This window comes from Seriola dumerili, unplaced genomic scaffold (genome assembly GCF_002260705.1).
Source record: "Seriola dumerili isolate Sdu_G_001 unplaced genomic scaffold, Sdu_1.0 BDQW01000092.1, whole genome shotgun sequence".
NCBI lineage: Eukaryota > Metazoa > Chordata > Actinopteri > Carangiformes > Carangidae > Seriola > Seriola dumerili.
In genome coordinates, this window is record NW_019174347.1 from 380,380 (window position 1) to 397,356 (window position 16,977).

Consider the following 16,977-nt stretch of genomic DNA (forward strand, 5'->3'; position numbering starts at 1 on the left):
TTTATTTACTAGATTTTAGCCCGACATGAAATAGTTTAAACTTACACTGAATATACAGAATAACTGGGTCACTTACAGCGGTGGTTCGGGTTATTCGACCTGGGGTTGTGTGAGATACTTATCTATATTTAGATAGGGCTGTTTGACAGCAAGATGAAGCGGTGAAAATATTCAAAATAAAGCGTACACTGACACTGGTATTAGCTTTTTTTCTGTGGATATGTTTTTAAGTGGCTAAAAGATGTTTGTTTTTTTTGCTGTCCTCACCCACACTAGTACATCACTCAGCTTCTCTGCCAGTGCTCCTGGCTGCTTCTCTAAACTGGGAGCACTCTGATCTAAATCTACTGCAGGTAGATAGAATGGCTACGGATACGTACCTGACAACCCCATCTCAAATAATACAAACTATTACTTTAATCTTCATAATAATATGCAAATTTCTTCCATTAAATTTGATCACCAAAACAAAATACAAAAAAGAGACGATAACAAGCAGGTTTAAGCGTTGAGACAGTCCAGATGTGGAGTTTGCAAAATTCAGTTTTTATTCTAACAGTAAAATTGACTCAGAGCATGATTAATCAATTGACTGACTGACTTTGTGATTATTTGTAATCCAGTGCTGCTTTAAGGAAGAGGTAAAGACAAAAGTTTTTCAGCTGAAGTGTGAAGTCATGCCTGTGTAGCATTTCCCTGGTGAGTTTACAAACTTACAGTCACGTTCTACTGTAAATGTGCTTTCGTACCGCTCAATCGCCAATAGGATTGTTTTCCCATTTCCAGCCACTGAATGCCACCAGCGACCGGGGAACATTGTTTTATTTTATAATACACTCTTTTGATCCTGCTGTTCAATGACAGAACAACCTCTGCTGCAGTGATGCCGGGTAAACGCAGGCAAAACAAGAATTCAGAGGCTGTTTCATTATTTCAACCACTGCATCAACATCTATTCATAACTACAGCTTGTTTACAGTCGCCAGTACATGTTCAGCTGCTGCTCATTAAGTCTGCAGCAGTTAAAGACTACACATGATTCTTGTAATGGCAAAATATGTTGGAGCTATTGATAAACTGTCAGTGAGGGTCTCAGCTCGGCTCCTTAGATGATATTACATACAGTACACATGCGCCATTACAATATCCGAGTTGATATTTTCTGTATTTTAGTGTCTTTTTGAAGTTTTTTTCCCTGTAGCTATGGGATATGATAATGTTGTTTTCAGGCCTTGTTTGTGTCCTATTTTTGAAGTAATCAGTAATTCAGTTCAGGACACTTGTGATATGAAGACTGATTGTATGAATTTATATCAGAAACTGACACTGGATTAAGTGAAGGGGGCCTTGCTTCTCTTAAATGTTCAAAACTTTAGACTAGAGGTGGGTTAACTATTTTAATTGAGGTGGAAAGAAGCTGAGTTTCAGTGCACAGGATTCCTGATTGAACCAACAATGTCCTGACGTGTTACTAGTGTCATTTCCATATCAGTTAATCATTACAACATGATAATGAGATATTAGTATAAATCCTATAAACAAACAAGACTATTGCCAAGACAGTTTGGCAGCTTCTACACTACAATTTACGTTGTGTTCCACTGGGCTACACTTGGCAGGAAATCCATTAGATTTTTTGATGGCGCAAATCAGAGAGATGATGCTGTTTTTACACAGCGATAAAGTGGAGCTATAAATGCTTCTGGAAACTGCAGAGTAAAGTGGCTCATCTTAAAAAAATCGACGACAACGCGTCAGTGAAGAAATGCTCTGAGGGCAGAGAAAAAGCGGCAAAGTGGCTGCACTCCATGGTTTCATGCACATATGCCAGTAAAAAACAAAACACCAACACAATGCTGTGCTTATAAGGTGAGAGTTTGTTGGGGTAAAGATTTCATTTCGACACTTACCAGAGACTTTGGGTTTGTCAGAGCATGAGGGACTGGGTTTGGGCCCCTTGTTGCTAAACGACATGAAGAGGTGTTGGCAGAACTCTTCAGGGAGTTCGCTCTCCAGGAACGTCTGCATGAAGACCTTAAAGCCCTCAAAGTCAATCTCCTAAAAAAAATAAAAATAAAAAAATAAATAAAGACAACAACACAGGAGTAGAAATATGTTGTTGGTCACGGTGAGCTGCAGAGATCGCCTGAAGGGCTTCAAGAAAATACAGATGATTCCAATATGGAGAGAGCATTTTGCCAAACGCAGAGGGCAGATTTCTGCACTCTAAGATTCCTAAACTGTTGTTTGGGCTGTGGGCGGTGAAGATCAATTTCAGAGCAGTTTCAGTGTTTCTGCAGCTCTTTTCTTTGCTATGTAATCTGGTCTTTATTACCATCCTTTTTTTTTTTCAAACATTCACACTTAAAGCTTCATCCATCCTTTTGACTGTTTGGTTGAATTGAATAATATCATTACCAGTTTGAGTAAGACACTTCAGGTGAGTAATGTTTCGCTTCAGTTTTTTTTCTAACTAAAAATAAGATGTCATTGCTCCACTGCAGCCTGAGAGTTGAGTTTTTCTACATGAGCACTCAGTAAAACAACAATAATAAATGAGAGATAAGAAGAGACAGCAGTTACCTGGGTGAGGATTTCCTGCTTCTATGAGCCGCAGCATTTTAGAGGGAAAGAAATCCAACATGGTCAAAGATGCATCATGCAGTTATTACACTGAAAAGGTGCTAAATGTCCAAAGAGTCACAACAAAGACACGATGTGTAAATGCAGGTTAACAGTCTCAGTCATGCAGCAATTACTAATGTGTAGGTACTGGATCAAAAATAGCATCCTGGACTCTGTATTCACCGAGAGTTCTTGACAAAATTGACTTCCTTTTCCCCCAAAAAAAACAACAAATCAGGAGCCCAGTTTTCAGTATGTGTGTGTCCTTGAGTTAGTGTAGTGAAGACTATTGTATGTAGTGAAAAAAAGAAAATATTCTCCACACCTCATTAAATTTACCCAGCAACTGTCAGAGTTGAATACAAAATTTCAGCCTTGAAATACTTTTATTTCCGTGACATACCTGGATAAACTTTTCAGCTGCAGGGCTGTAAGTATTCCAATTATTTTTCATGATAAAATGTGAGCTCACAGTTCAGCCGTGTGCCAATGTGCCAAAAAAGTGTGAATGAAGCAGAGTGAAAAATCTGTTAAGGAATATGCAGAGGAACTGCTCTGCTAAATATTATTACCTCAGAATCATTTTATGTTTAATTAACTGCATTTGTGTGTTTAAAAACAAACTTATTAATGGCAGATTTTTTTTGTTTTGTTTTGTTTTTGCAGAGAAAAGCACAAAAGAAAAGCAAACTAACAAAGACAGCAACCATTCCTCAATTGTTCCATTTTTGTCTATATGCAGATAGGAGTTCTGCATGAGGACTATTAGCACAGCTGGATTCAGCAGACTATAAACTAACTGTTACAGTATAAACTGAAACATACCTCCTCTGGATTGTATTTGGCCAGCACACCATCTCCATGGAACTCCTGCAGCACATCCTTCAGCTTCTTGGTCGAGTCTGAGCAAAAACAGTGAGGACACGTTAGCTACTGTATTTGTGTGTTGTGTTCTACTGTTTACGTTTCAAAGCTTTGGCTTCCTCTTCCAGTGAATATTGATATTAAACATTTATTCACAGGACTATGTGTGGGGATAATGCAGTTTAAACAAAAAATGCATCATGTTACTACAAATGATTTTCTTGCACCATCCCCCCATTCATAAGTCAGAGCTGTGAAATAGTTGACACTACCGACTGTCCTCATTAAGATCCACTAGACTGTAGATAAACATAATAACTTTTAATGGTTTGAGTGATATCAGCTGTTAGTTTTGGCTTTGAAAATAAATTATCTTAGTTTATCTTCAGTAAATGCAGCTACAAACCACACCCGTTAGCAGAACAATTAAGCTAACAAGCTAAATTGTTGCAAACATGTGTATAATAAAATAAATTATACACAGATAGGATATATTATTTGGGGGAATTTCTTTCCAAGAGTGAGATGAGAAGATCAACATCAATGTCACACAAAATAGGAAACTGAAGCCAGGACGTTGTTTATGAACGTGAAACAGCTAGCCTGGCTCTGTTCAAAGTGGGGGAAAAAACCCACCAACCAGCAACTCTAAAGCTCATTAATTAACACGGTGTATTTCACACTTTATTTAACCTGTAAACAAACAAATTACAAAGTTCATTTTATGATTTCATGTTGAGATCCCTGCTGGATTGAACTTTGTTGATGTGTAGGCCTTTATGCGTCCCAGAGTCTTATCAGGTTTGTTATTATTGTGCCTCTATAGAAACCAAAACCATAGACTGTCTCTGGAAACCTGCACTAAAGCTTTTCACTAAAGATTTTTATATTTTTTGTTAATGCACAGCTTAAATGAATGAGATATTTGTTTATATAGTGAGCTTCAGAGTTTGCTGGTCAGCATATTTCTGAACTTTGGACAGAGCGAAGCTGCTCACCCCCGCTTCCTGTCTTCTTTCAACCTTCGCTAACCCCTTCCTGATAATGCACAAATATAACTGTGATATCAATCTTCTCCCTCAGAAAAAAAACAAAAGCAATTCTCAAAATGTTGGACTTTAAAGACATAAAAATACCAAAGTCATGAACACAGCACTGATGATTCTGGAAGGTAAACAGCTAGCTATGAAACTAGTCTCCGTTTTACATCAGCAAAACCACCTGCACACACAACACTGATATATTATCACCTTTTTAGTTTACATAGTGAGCTTGTTAGCAAACAGTAGCCTCACACATCCAGCACTAGCATTCGTTTGGAGGCCACCTGACTATATAGTATAAGTCTGTTTTTGTTTTCCTCGTACTCCACATGAGTAGAGACACAATAAAGCTCCAAGCATCTGAGTCAAGTGTTAATCTGTGGGTTCATCACTGTGCGCGATAACTACCATATAAAAACGAATGTTATGGTGCTATAAAACACGTATACATGCGTTTCAAGAACGATCTAATTAGCGGTATTTCTTTGAATAAGATAAAATAGCAAGACTTCTGTAAAACAAACGTAAACAACATATGAACTTGTGTTAATAACAGGCTGAAATAATGCGCCTGCACTGGTGGATTTTGTTTTTTTTTACTTGTTTCAAGAGAAGGGGATGTTTTCGCTCTCAGTCACAGACAGAAATAACTTGAACAGAGTTGCTGTGATAATTACTGCATGCTGCAGAGCGTTTATGAGCCCTACTGCTAAATCAATTTGCTGCGCCACAGATACCAGGTTCTAATGTTACTGAAGTTAATTAGAAGCACCATTTTATCACTGGAGGGCTTGGTTCATCTCTAAGTATAAACCAATCCCTGCTCATCACAAATTACATTAAGATGCTTGTTTAGGTCGGTGCCTCATATTAGCTACCTTGTCTCCTATCTCTTCACGGGTTTAATCAGGCCCGAGAAAAAGAAAGATGGATCTTCTGATAAAATGACGTCAGCTTCTCGATCAGTTCTGAGAAATGTTTTTGGAATAAAAACTCCCACCTGCCAGTATGGAGCAGCCAGAGAGCCTGAGGGAAAGCTGTTGTCCATAAAAACCGCACAGCACGTCGCTGATTGATAATCAGCAGGTGTGTTGGGAGTTCAGCCTCGCAGGTAAGGACTGAAGGTGTTGCTTGATTTTCCCTGTCAAAAACTGTGAAACCTGGTAAAAGTGCATCAGAAATTCTACAGTATTTTCCATATAATCTTAAATTAATTCATTAGCTTTTGTTTTTCATCAGATTTCAAGCCAAATATCCCAAAACATGTCACCTTACACAGACCTACTGGCTTCTAGTCAGCTGCAACATCTACTCTGTGTTTCCATACTGTAGATGCTGCAGGATAAATGTCACAGAAAATGTAAGTATAAGAAAAAACAATAATGGCTGATATTCTGCATCTATTTAGATGTGCATTTGAGCTCCTTTTAACAGTGCTGTGTTGGTTCTAACGTTTTGTCGCCTCCTGCACTAATGGCTTTGGATCTTTGATTTTGTCAGGATGCATTTGTCTAGAAATAAATGCCTCACACTGGACTGAGTGTGTGTCATCATTATTGACCGTCTTTATTAGCACGGCATCCACACAAAACCGTTACAGAGCACAGTGATTATGTATCCACTCATTGCCCGTCACATTCAGCACTGCACTGCTGAATTGCTATTTATTTTCTCAATCAGGCTAATGATTTCACCATTGTGTGGCACACAGCAATCAGAGGGCGAAGTCTCATTTCATGTTTTTAGACTCATAAACACATTGAAGATGTTTTTTACCTTGAAAGGTAAAAGTTCTCCTTCTCTAAAGGCAGCACTCTGCTACTCCTCGCACATCAGCAATTATATCACATAAAGAGAAACTCTAATTGTTGTGAGTCAGATCTTAGGTGCCCGACTTGGCGCACAGCTATTAAAACGTTATGAAAGTGTGTGCAGCTCACTTTAATGAGAAGGAAGGGAGAAATGCTGTGGGGACGGGAGGAGAAGGAGGAGGAGGAGGAGGAGGAGGGGATGAAGTGAGAGAGATGAGGAAGGAAGGTGATGCCCATTGTTGCGGCTCGGGGAACGGGATATTTTATAACCTGTAGCTGCACAGCGCACAAAGAGTCGCCCAGAGCTCATTGAAACATGATTAGTCAAATCTGTCTGGCACGCACACATGCACAAACGCATGTATACACTAAGACTCCTTAGTTTCCTCTTTGCTTTTTTTTCATTCCGCTCTCTTGCTTTTTATTCCCACACAATTTTCATCTCAAGCTCACGTCGCTTGGCCACCCACAAAGCAAATATTTGCAAAACATGGGAACAAACAACCAGAACCTGACTGGCTCCCGAGTGCAGCATCAGCCAGGAGAGAGCAGGGGAGTCCCTCAGAGTAAGGAACAATGTTGGCACCAGGCACAGAGCAATTAAAGGGAGAAATGTCATTATCAAGTGAAACAGTGCTACAAGAGATCCTGGGTGAAAAGCATTAATTATTAAGACTCATACTTCGGTGCTCTGAATAGCAAATAAAAGAGACAATGGCTGAAATGGCTTGAAGATGTCATGTTTTTTGCACTAAAAATAGCTGAAATATATTCAAGGATGTGTATCTGCTGTCGTACAAGAAGAGCTGACACAAAAAGCACTCAAACGAAAAAAAAAAAAAAGTTGGAATACGAATGACTCCATTTCTTGTCCACGGTTAGTTTCATCGTTTGTCCTCCTCCAAACGATTTACAGTGACTGGCGTCCAAAGCCGGTCCAGAACTATGTGTGGGTGGTGCGCAGCATCCTACGGTTAGCCTGCCAGGTATCGTCATATTTTCCGTCCCTGGTACCGTTTCAAATGATGAAATGTGTCAACATGTTGGAGCGTAACATAAACTCGAGGCATCCAGAGCACAGTCTGGTGAGCAGGGGAGCCATTTGTCGAGTTTTTGCGAATGAATCATTCAGAGCTCAAACGGCAGCTCACAGATTAAATGCTTGAGCAGCTTGAGCTTCCTGCATCAGCAGGACGAGCGAGCGCGCAGCCGGCGATTACAACGTCAAAATTTTATCATTAGGACGAGGGATGTTTGAGATTAACCACAGTGAATTGAATTGCACTGCAGTATAAAGTAGACACGGGAACACTCTTGTTATTGTTAACTCGGCGGTTTGATGCTATCAGAGACAATTTGTGTTTGTGTGTCTTGCTGGGACTTGACTGTGAATTGCATATTTGTCTCCATGTGTGAGGAGGATTATTGAAGATATGAAAGCAGAAACATGACTCATGGCAACTTTTCCAGCAGTCCGAAGTGATGAAGTGAAAATTCACCTCAAGTTAAAACACTTTTGTGAACTGGGGGGGACACTGCATAGACAAAAAACAGACACAAGGTAACGGGGAGGGGACATTTAGGGAAAGACTGTACATTGCTTTGCTTTCTTACTGCTTGGATGAGAAGATAATGAAAAGCCTATTAGCTTAGCCCAAGCTGCTAACCATCACCAAAAAGAGGAAGAATTCACTCCCAAAACCTCCTAAATTGTCTCATTTCCACGTCGTAGGTCGTTCGCAAACAAGCTAACCACCAATACATCCAAACATTTGAAGCTGGAAACTTCCAGATGATGGCAAACCTCTGGTGGAGTCGTGCCGAGCTGTGGCTGATCTGTAATTAAGGCTTTACCTAAATACCAGAAACCACTTGTATGCCCTAAATGTGACCACTTTAGAGCTGCTGAGAGATACCTTTGATGTTGTTATGCTACCATTTCTCCCCTGCTTCCAGTTTGTGATAAGTTATGCTAAACATGTCATGAACACACAGAGATGAAACTGGTGAGAGTTTTCTTCTCCAAGTAACAGACTAAATAATGGTTCTTCACCAAATCCTAGTTTTTTTTTTGTTTTGTTTTTTTTAAAGGAATACGAACGACATTGTGCTGTTTATTTGCTCCAGCTGTGATGAAGTTGAGAACAGCAGTGCTTGCATAATAACAAAACACCTTGAGAAATGGTGCAAGGACAAAAGAACCTCACATAGAGAATCAAGTAAAAGGAAGCACAGCAACATGTCTGGATCCTGAATCTCTCTTTTATCCAACAAAAATATCTTTGCTGTCAGTCAGTCACAGTCAGTCAGTGAAAAATTTCCCTGTGTCACAACTGGAAGGGCATTCAGAGACCGCAGACCTCCGCCAACGCCAATGTCAAACAACATACACCAGACTTCAGAGAAAAAAATTCAAATCTATTGTAAATGATGCAGATCTGCGAGCTCGTGCCCCATCCCTCCACCAAGTTCGGTGCAAACCGGTTCAGTACCTTTTGCATAATCCTGCTGACAAACACACAGACACGGGTGAAAACATAACCTCCTTGGCAGACGTAATAAATATCTTCTTTCCTTGACCCACACACATTGATGGCAACCAAAGTTGTAAGCAGCAATGAAAACAGCAGCAAATTCTCTGATGCAAATGTAACTTGATCAATGCTTCCTGTTCGTGAGGAAGTGCACGTTCTTAAGATTTGATCATTAGCACAATCGATTCAGCCAAATCGAGGCTACTCGTTTTGCTCCATTTCACACTGAGTCTAAAGTTCTTCTGTCAGGAACCAAGAACCAAAAACTTTCAACAGTTCCAGTCGTAGAATAAAAGATATTACTGTGTCATTCTCAGAGCCGTAATGTGACAGAAATAAAGTAAAAAATGTTTACTAAAGCAAAGCAGTCCATGAGCGGAGGACAGCAAAGTGTGACAGTCACAGGGAGGGATGAAAGCGTATTGTCCAGTGGGCCCACTGTCAAATCTTATAATGGAGGATGTTCAGCTGGACAACAACCTGCATAAAGACCCTGAGGCAGAGTGTGAGAATGTGGCTTCAGGGAAATCTTCCTTCTGAATTGTACGAGTTGTCATGCCAGTAACAAGCCAGTGACACATTTAAACTCAAAATTAATTCCGATGTCCGAACATTATAATTGCTAAATCAGGAGTAATAATGTAATGGGCCTGGACTGACTTGTGATTTTCCTTCATACACAAAATAAAATGTAAAATACAAGAAAATTGGTGAATGTGATATGTTCTCTTAAATCACTTGTATGTACAACTTACAACTGTATCTGTTCATGTAAGAGGCCAATTGAGAGGCTTAAACTGGTGTTAAACCTGCAGTAATTGATATTTTGGCTACTCTTGAGGCAGCGCAACAAGTTGTAAACAACAGTGCTGATATCACCTTATAAAACTGCTGTTGCAAATGCGTTAGCAAACAGCTGCCAATTTAGATTAGACTATAACCACCCTCTTTTACAACTCTGTTTGGTTTCCAATGATTCCTTGGGGAAATATTTTTCTTCACTTTTTTCATCAGCTAGTTGCTAACTAGCTGGGCAGCTTGCATTTGCTTAGATATGCAACTGTACAAACGAAACGGTTAGCTGAAACATGCTAAATTCGGTAGAGCTGAGGGAAACTGCAGAGGAGGGTAATAATTTTCACTGACCACTCTCACATCACACATCATCATTTGATCTATCATTAAAGCATGAGACTTAATTCCATTGGAAAGCAACCATTTTGTTTTGCTTCTATTTCTGAAGTCAGCATGCTAACCAGCTACCCCCTGCCCGGTTAGCACATCTCTTCACTTTCCGATACCGAGTCACTGTAGCGCCCAGTCTGCCCTGAAGTAATAGCACAGCTCAGGGGACGTATTATAACCTCTTGTTTTGTAAACGCAACAATGACTAGAGCTCTCAGCCAGGCAGGTAAGTGAACAGCTGTTAATGCTAACATTGGCTATGTAGCAATTGCAAATAGCGTCTTAAACATAAAAATATTGGCCAGGAAATGCCTATTAGCCAATATAATTTTCACACAAAACCTGTCACATTTTATCAGAGCCAAAATGCTCAATTCCTAGTTAAAGACATCCCTGAAACTAACCACAGGCTTAAGATTTAAAAATCTGTTTTCTGCTGTTAGCACCAACTGCTGACAGGAGAATTAGCACCTGTAATGGCTGCCTGTGGGTGTAATAATGTCACTTGGAAAATGACTGTTCACACAGAGAAGCCTACAAAATAATAAAAAAAAAAACAATCTCCGTTACACCACCAGACACAAACAGAAAGTACCTCTCGTACTCACACTGGGTGTATTCCTGTAGCAGGGCGAATTCAGCCGGGGTCAGTGTGACCCATTTGTCCTGGCTGCTCATTGTGTTCAGGCCTCGTCTCTTCGTCCGCCGAGCATTCCCTGGGCAGCGGCACACAGCGGGAGCTTCACACTGGAAAACAACAATAGGCATCAGATCACCTGCCCCATTAACAGCCGCAGACATCTCTTTGTGCTTAATGGCAGTGAAAATAACAAAGCGAGTTAAATCCACCAGCCACGAGGCTGAACTGACACAGAGCTGTAGATGCTCGTTGTTCATAATGAGAGCCTGCGACCAAAGCAAACAGTTGTCGGAGCACTGTAAAAGGTCATAAATAGATTAATCAATATATACTGATATAACGAAAAATCATTTTGTCTTACTTACTACAACACCGATATTTTGGACATGTGAGATTTCCCTGTTTTCCTGCCTTCCTGATTCTCTTTCTGCAGCTGTATTCTCAACGCTCGGCAGTGTGACAGCCAAAATATCCCTTTATAGCTCTTTTGTCAAAGTTGGTGCAACGACTTGACATTTCAGACGTTTGTCAGCCAGTGTGGGATGGAGAATTAATTGTTCAACACGAGCCAGAGTACAGAATCCATCATAATTAGATGTTGATGGAGACAGAAACATTAACAGAAAAATTAAACTCACATTTAAGGAAGGATAACGGATGACATCTTTAATGACCTATGTTCACTATCCTGTATTTCTATGTCCAGATTTGTTTCCAACATTTTTAATTTCTTTAAAACTAAAGTTATAGAAATTCTTTATTCATTTCTTTAATAAAAACAGTCACAGACTGCTCAGATGACAATTAAACCCACAGCGCTCTACAAAGCTACATAACGTCCCATTAGAAATGTCATTGCAACATCTGGAAATCATCCAGTTTCCTGTTGGTTTTCAAAGTCTAAAAGTGTTTGCTCTTCTGTTGCACTCTGAACATCAGCTCATCTGTTTGGCTTACAGTGAAGCATCATGAAATGTACGCAACAAGTGGAAGAGTCCTGGCAGGAAGGCGGGACACAGAGCATCAATCATATGAATAAAAAAATGAATTTCAAGTCAGGTTTTACAGGTTTGTACTATGAAGCTCGATGGTGGATTTCATAAAAGCCAAGTGTCAACCTGATATTTTGCACTGCCAAGCTGATTTACACACATACAGTTTATAATGTATTAAATTATTGAGCTGCTCTGATTAATACAACATCACGCTTCTGCTGTTGAGATTTATATGACCTCGCTTTCCCTCTTGCTTGTGTAGAATGAGTGTGCATGTAATTGCATGTGTGTGTACGTGTCACTCAGGCATCTGTGTGGGTGTGTGTATGTGTACTTGTGTATGTGTGTGTGTGTATCATTGCTCCAATTACTGGCAACTTAAACCCTTGGATCAACAAGTGGACATGTTCATTCATGTGGAGGATGTGTGTGTTTGCGTGCATTTGTGTGACTAATAAACACTGATGTGCTTTTAGTGAGGCATAAACTGTGTCTCATTTTGTTTTGGACTCGTGTGTTGTGTGTGTCTGTGTTCATGCAAGTGTGTGTGTGTGTGTGTGTGTGTGTGTGTATTCATGTGTGAAATTCATGTGCACAAAATTCCCCTGTGACTCCACATTTTACCTTGAGGAACCCGTGAAAGAAGAGGTGATTTCGTAAACAAAAGCTCTATAAATTATTAATGGAGCATCATCATTATTATATAGACCACACTTTAAAGGGGAGAGCAACAGTCAACACGATGTGCAGCCACCAGTGTTGCTGTGTTAACACGCTGGGTGCGTGGGAATCAGCTTCCCTCGCATAAACTTTGATCTGCCTCTGGAGATGAAACTAGGAAACGCTCTGCGACGTCTTATTTAATGTTTCACACACACACACAGCAAAAAAAAAAAAAAAAAAAAGGAGCTGATGAAGACTCTTCTCATCTATCTTATCAATCTCCAGCGAGTCAACACAGTGATACCATCATATGTGTGCAGTATATTCCTGCTGTGCACTGCACTGTAATCATCCTCCGTCTCTATCCGGTGTTGCCTAACTGCAGTGCATCCTCACAAGACACTCGGCTGGCATCCTGTCAACCATCAAAATCCAGATCAGCTCCACTGTCCTCCAGTGGTGCAGTGGTGAGGAGATTCAAGAGCCAGCGCGGATCCATGTGCGACACCCCGCTGACAGAAGATCTGAGCCGAGAGGCGCCACTGATGCCACGAACACAAGATGCGGAACGTTTAGTGGCCACTGCGACATACTAGAGCACCGCCACGAATGAGATGAGATATCAACATGCCGCTCACCTGCTGCAGCGCTGGAGTTCACCACCAGGAGAGGGTGAGGGGAGGAGTCCTCCAGGCAGATGTTTTCAGATGAAGCTCCTCACTCTCATTCCTGCCGTGTCCTCTCCTCCTGGATCTTCTCTCAACTGCAAGAAGAGTGGGTGTTTGTAATTAGATGGAGTGTGAGAGTGTGCATGTGTGTGTGAAAGAGAGGAGACGGAGGAGCAGCAGCAGCAGCAGCAGCAGCCCTCTCCGCTGCATGTCAGTGTATGAGTATGTGGATGGGGTAGTGTTTGTTTTTCTCTGGCGGTGTCTGGTCAGAGCAGCATCGCCGGGGATGTGGAGTGGTGAGAGAGAGAGAGAGAGAGAGAGAGAGAGAGAGAGAGAGAGCACAATTACCCAACACTGCGCTGCCTGCAATGATCAGTTTCCATACTCCCGCTCGCTCACGTCACATCCCTCCCCTCAATCGCTCTGGTCCTCACCTTCCCCTCCCTTCCCTGAAAACCCCTGAGGTCCTATGCTCTCCTGCTCTTTCTCTGTCTTTCTCATCTCAGTTTCTCTTTCTCTCTCTCTCTCTCTCTCTCTCTCTACTACTCCCCACCTCCCTCCCTCCTTCCTTCAAGACATCTCTACTCCAGTCACTGTGGCACGCATCAGCCGGCCACATTAGCATTCAACACGACAGGCAGTAAGTGCAGTAACCTGTGGGATATCTTCTCCGGGGCTGAGAGAAGGCGGGAAAAAGAGAGTAGGAGGAAAGGGAGGGGAGGGTGGGGGCTGAAGCAAACAGAGGAAACGGAAACATTAGAAATGGTGACAAACGGAGAGAGAGAGAGAGAGAGAGAGAGAGAGAGAGAAGCAGGATGAAGATGATGCAGGGGAACAGGAGATGGAGCAGGATGGATACTGTTTGTGACCAATGTCTTCACAAAACATGACATTAATAAATAAATACCTACATACGGTGCATTATTATCAAGAATGAAACAAATGTGTAGATATCTCTGTTCTAGATCTTTACGATACAAAAATTCAAGACTATATTTGAGTTTGAAATACACGTTATATACTGTATCAACAAAAAGTTCCTTCAAATATTCTGCCATGAGATGGAAACAATCCAATGTCAAACAGGAAAAGGCGTCATATTCTTTAGATGGAAAAATAACAGTTGCGCGACACTAAGTTTGTTTATCTCACAGTGGAGTAAACTGTCGAGTGTGAAGAGAATTAGTGGGAGTGAGAGTTATTTTGGACACAAATAAGATCCCCATGTCAGTGTACACATATATTTTACATCTATAAATCAATGGCTACAAAACAAGATTTTCAAGATGGATAACGGCGTGGGGGCGAAAAACTACTCCACCTTTAAAGCTCTGCGGAGGAGGCAACAGAACCACCTGTCCTCTGATTGAACTCTGCTTTGTGATTGGCTTGTCATTGTCAATTCACAACAAATTTCTCGTCTTTTCTTTTCACCTAAATAAACAACGTAAATCGTGAGGTGTAGAATAGCCCACAAACACAGACAAAATGCTACCTTGCTAGGTAACACAGTAGTTGTTGATGCACACACCTGAACGTCACTGTGTCTTGTGCACCACCAAGTCCTCCATAATCTGCTCTAAATCCAACATCTATACTTGTTCATTCTCAATGCAAAAGATAACCAGATACCAGGTGTAGCATTGCCTTGACTTTGACAATAAGTTCTATGGATAGTGGAGAGAAGGTATAATGAAGCATTTTGTGCATTTTCAAAATGTGGATTTTACTCTTTACACTCTCTATGTTAGAAAAGTGATGATTAATTGTTGAACAAAAACAAAACAAAAAAAACTGAGGACTATCTTTCCAAATAGTCACATCTCAAAGGATAAAATAACCTTTTCTTCAGGTTCATTTTATTTTTAGTTTATAAATGAAGGTTCAGCTGCTTGAGGCACAATGTGTTCATTAATATTCCAAACAGCGCCATTGACATTTTAGACATTTAGCTGACACTCCAATCCAGAGAGACGCATGATGAGTGTGTACGTCGAAATAAACTCGCATTCTTAGGTGGCCTCACTGGAAGCGATCAATAGTAATGAAGCTCAGGGGTTAGAGCCACAGCACTAACACATGAAATACAAGAAATCTTTGCCGTTACCACAGAATGGTTATACGCTGTTAACATAAAACAAGAACATGAAATAGATCAATAAAGCACTAAACAAATCAATAGAAACAATATCTATAACAGCACAAGCATTTAAAACCAGTGTGTATCTATGAGCTACTGTAGACAGGCACATGCATATGTGTAAATATATATATATATATATAAAAACGGTCAGTCAACCTAATAAAAAATAGGCTGTAATTCTAAGAGATCAACCTTGTTTCCCAGAAATTCTGTTTATATAGGACTAATCTGCAACAGAAAATGTTTTGTTTTATATTTTTAGAGAAAAAATGTTTTTTAAATGAATGTATTAATGTGTAAGCAAAGTTGCAAAATATTTATACAGAACAAAACCGCAAAGTGTTTTATTAACAATGGATTTTATATGGCGCAGAGAAAAAAAATGCTTTAAATTCTGTCCTAACAGGCAGATGAGCTTTCAAATAATAAAACTGCTTTACACTGAGATAATTTGTGTTAATTCTTGGGAAGTATAAATAGGTTTCAAGTGCAAATACTGGTCCAACACACAGCACGAGCTCTGTACAGTAGGTGAATGATGTACCATACATATGAGCGATTGTTCGGTTTGACAAGTATAAATAATTCAGTGTTATCAGCATATAAATAACTTTAATAAACTTTTTGGCATATATACATTCAGATGAAGTCACCATGACATGGCATGTAAACAGTAAAGAGCAGTGGACCAAGTGCGGAGCCATGCTGCTGAATGTAACAGAGAATTACTTCAAGCAGGTTAAACAAACAAAAGTTGTATTTTTTAAAGGAGGTGGATCATTTCAAGATGACTTTTGGGTGTTAGTTGTTGGAGACAAAACCTACCAATGGTTTCACAAAAAACAGCCTTAAAATTAAATTAACAATATCCTGATTTTCCATATTGTAATGTTAGTGTTGCTATTTTGGTCTTGTCTGTGAGGGAGGGGTCACGCCTCATCATCATCCTCATCATTGCTCTTGTCGATTCCCCCGCTTATTGGTGTTTTGGGGGAGTTTTGTCTCTTGAGGCAAATTTGCGGTTTTGTGCTCCATAAATAAAACTGACTGGACTTGACTAACTCTGCAAACAGCCATTGTCTAGAAGATCATGGGCTAGACATTTAACCTCCAGCTACTCCAGTATAAATGTCCAGCTCTGTGGAGCATAGCGAAACCCTTCTGCAGTAGACATAAAGGTTACTCAATAAACAGTTTCTGCCCTGCTGTTCTGTCTTTCAGACAGGGCTACAAGAAAAAAAAAAAAAAGACTTGAGCTATAAGCTTGCAGCTTCCAGGAACAAACCTAATATCTCCAATTCATTTACCAGCTCACCTTTAGATAACCTTTACATCCCCGTCACGGTTTACGTAGCCGCCCACCTACAGAACCCACCCGTATAATCTCACCCACCAGCCTCAGCATGGATTGAGTTTCATGAAAGATCGCTGAACAATGACCCAGATATGTGCAGTGCGTGGGGGGGGTGGGAAGGATGGCTGACCAGTGTGCCAATAACATTTGTGTTTTAGTGCTGCCTCCAGGCCGCCTGTGTAGGTCATGTGAAGCAGTTGAAGTATTGACATGTCCTTCGTATGTGACTGTCGGCGGGTAACTACAGAGCATCTGCACCTCAGTGACAAGCACCCCCGCATCTACTGCACAATATTTAGATCATTGTAAGTCTTTAGATAAATGTGGGAAATTAAAATTACTCACCTGTTGTGGAAGAAATATCATCGCCTGTGGTTCATTATCGAGCTTAACCTTGATTTGGTTTTGCTTTAAAACAGCATTAGGTCAAATTCTTCTACTACTTAAGGGCA

At 40.5% G+C, this 16,977-nt stretch overlaps 1 protein-coding gene across 2 annotated transcripts in view; it reads right to left on the reverse strand.

Moving 5' to 3' along the window:
* The window catches only part of dgkb (diacylglycerol kinase beta), a 64,214-nt gene extending 53,474 nt beyond the window's left edge, over nucleotides 1-10,740 (reverse strand). The window contains exons 1-4 of one of the 2 annotated variants that reach the window (XM_022746154.1): nucleotides 10,671-10,740; nucleotides 3,451-3,527; nucleotides 2,584-2,604; nucleotides 1,905-2,058 (exon numbers count right to left, since the gene is read on the reverse strand). In XM_022746154.1, coding sequence (XP_022601875.1) covers nucleotides 1,905-2,058; nucleotides 2,584-2,604; nucleotides 3,451-3,527; nucleotides 10,671-10,740 — 322 coding nt within the window. The remainder of the gene's footprint in view (nucleotides 1-1,904; nucleotides 2,059-2,583; nucleotides 2,605-3,450; nucleotides 3,528-10,670) is intronic. The other variant, XM_022746155.1, reaches the window with a different exon arrangement.
* Between the last annotated feature and the right edge of the window lie 6,237 nt (nucleotides 10,741-16,977).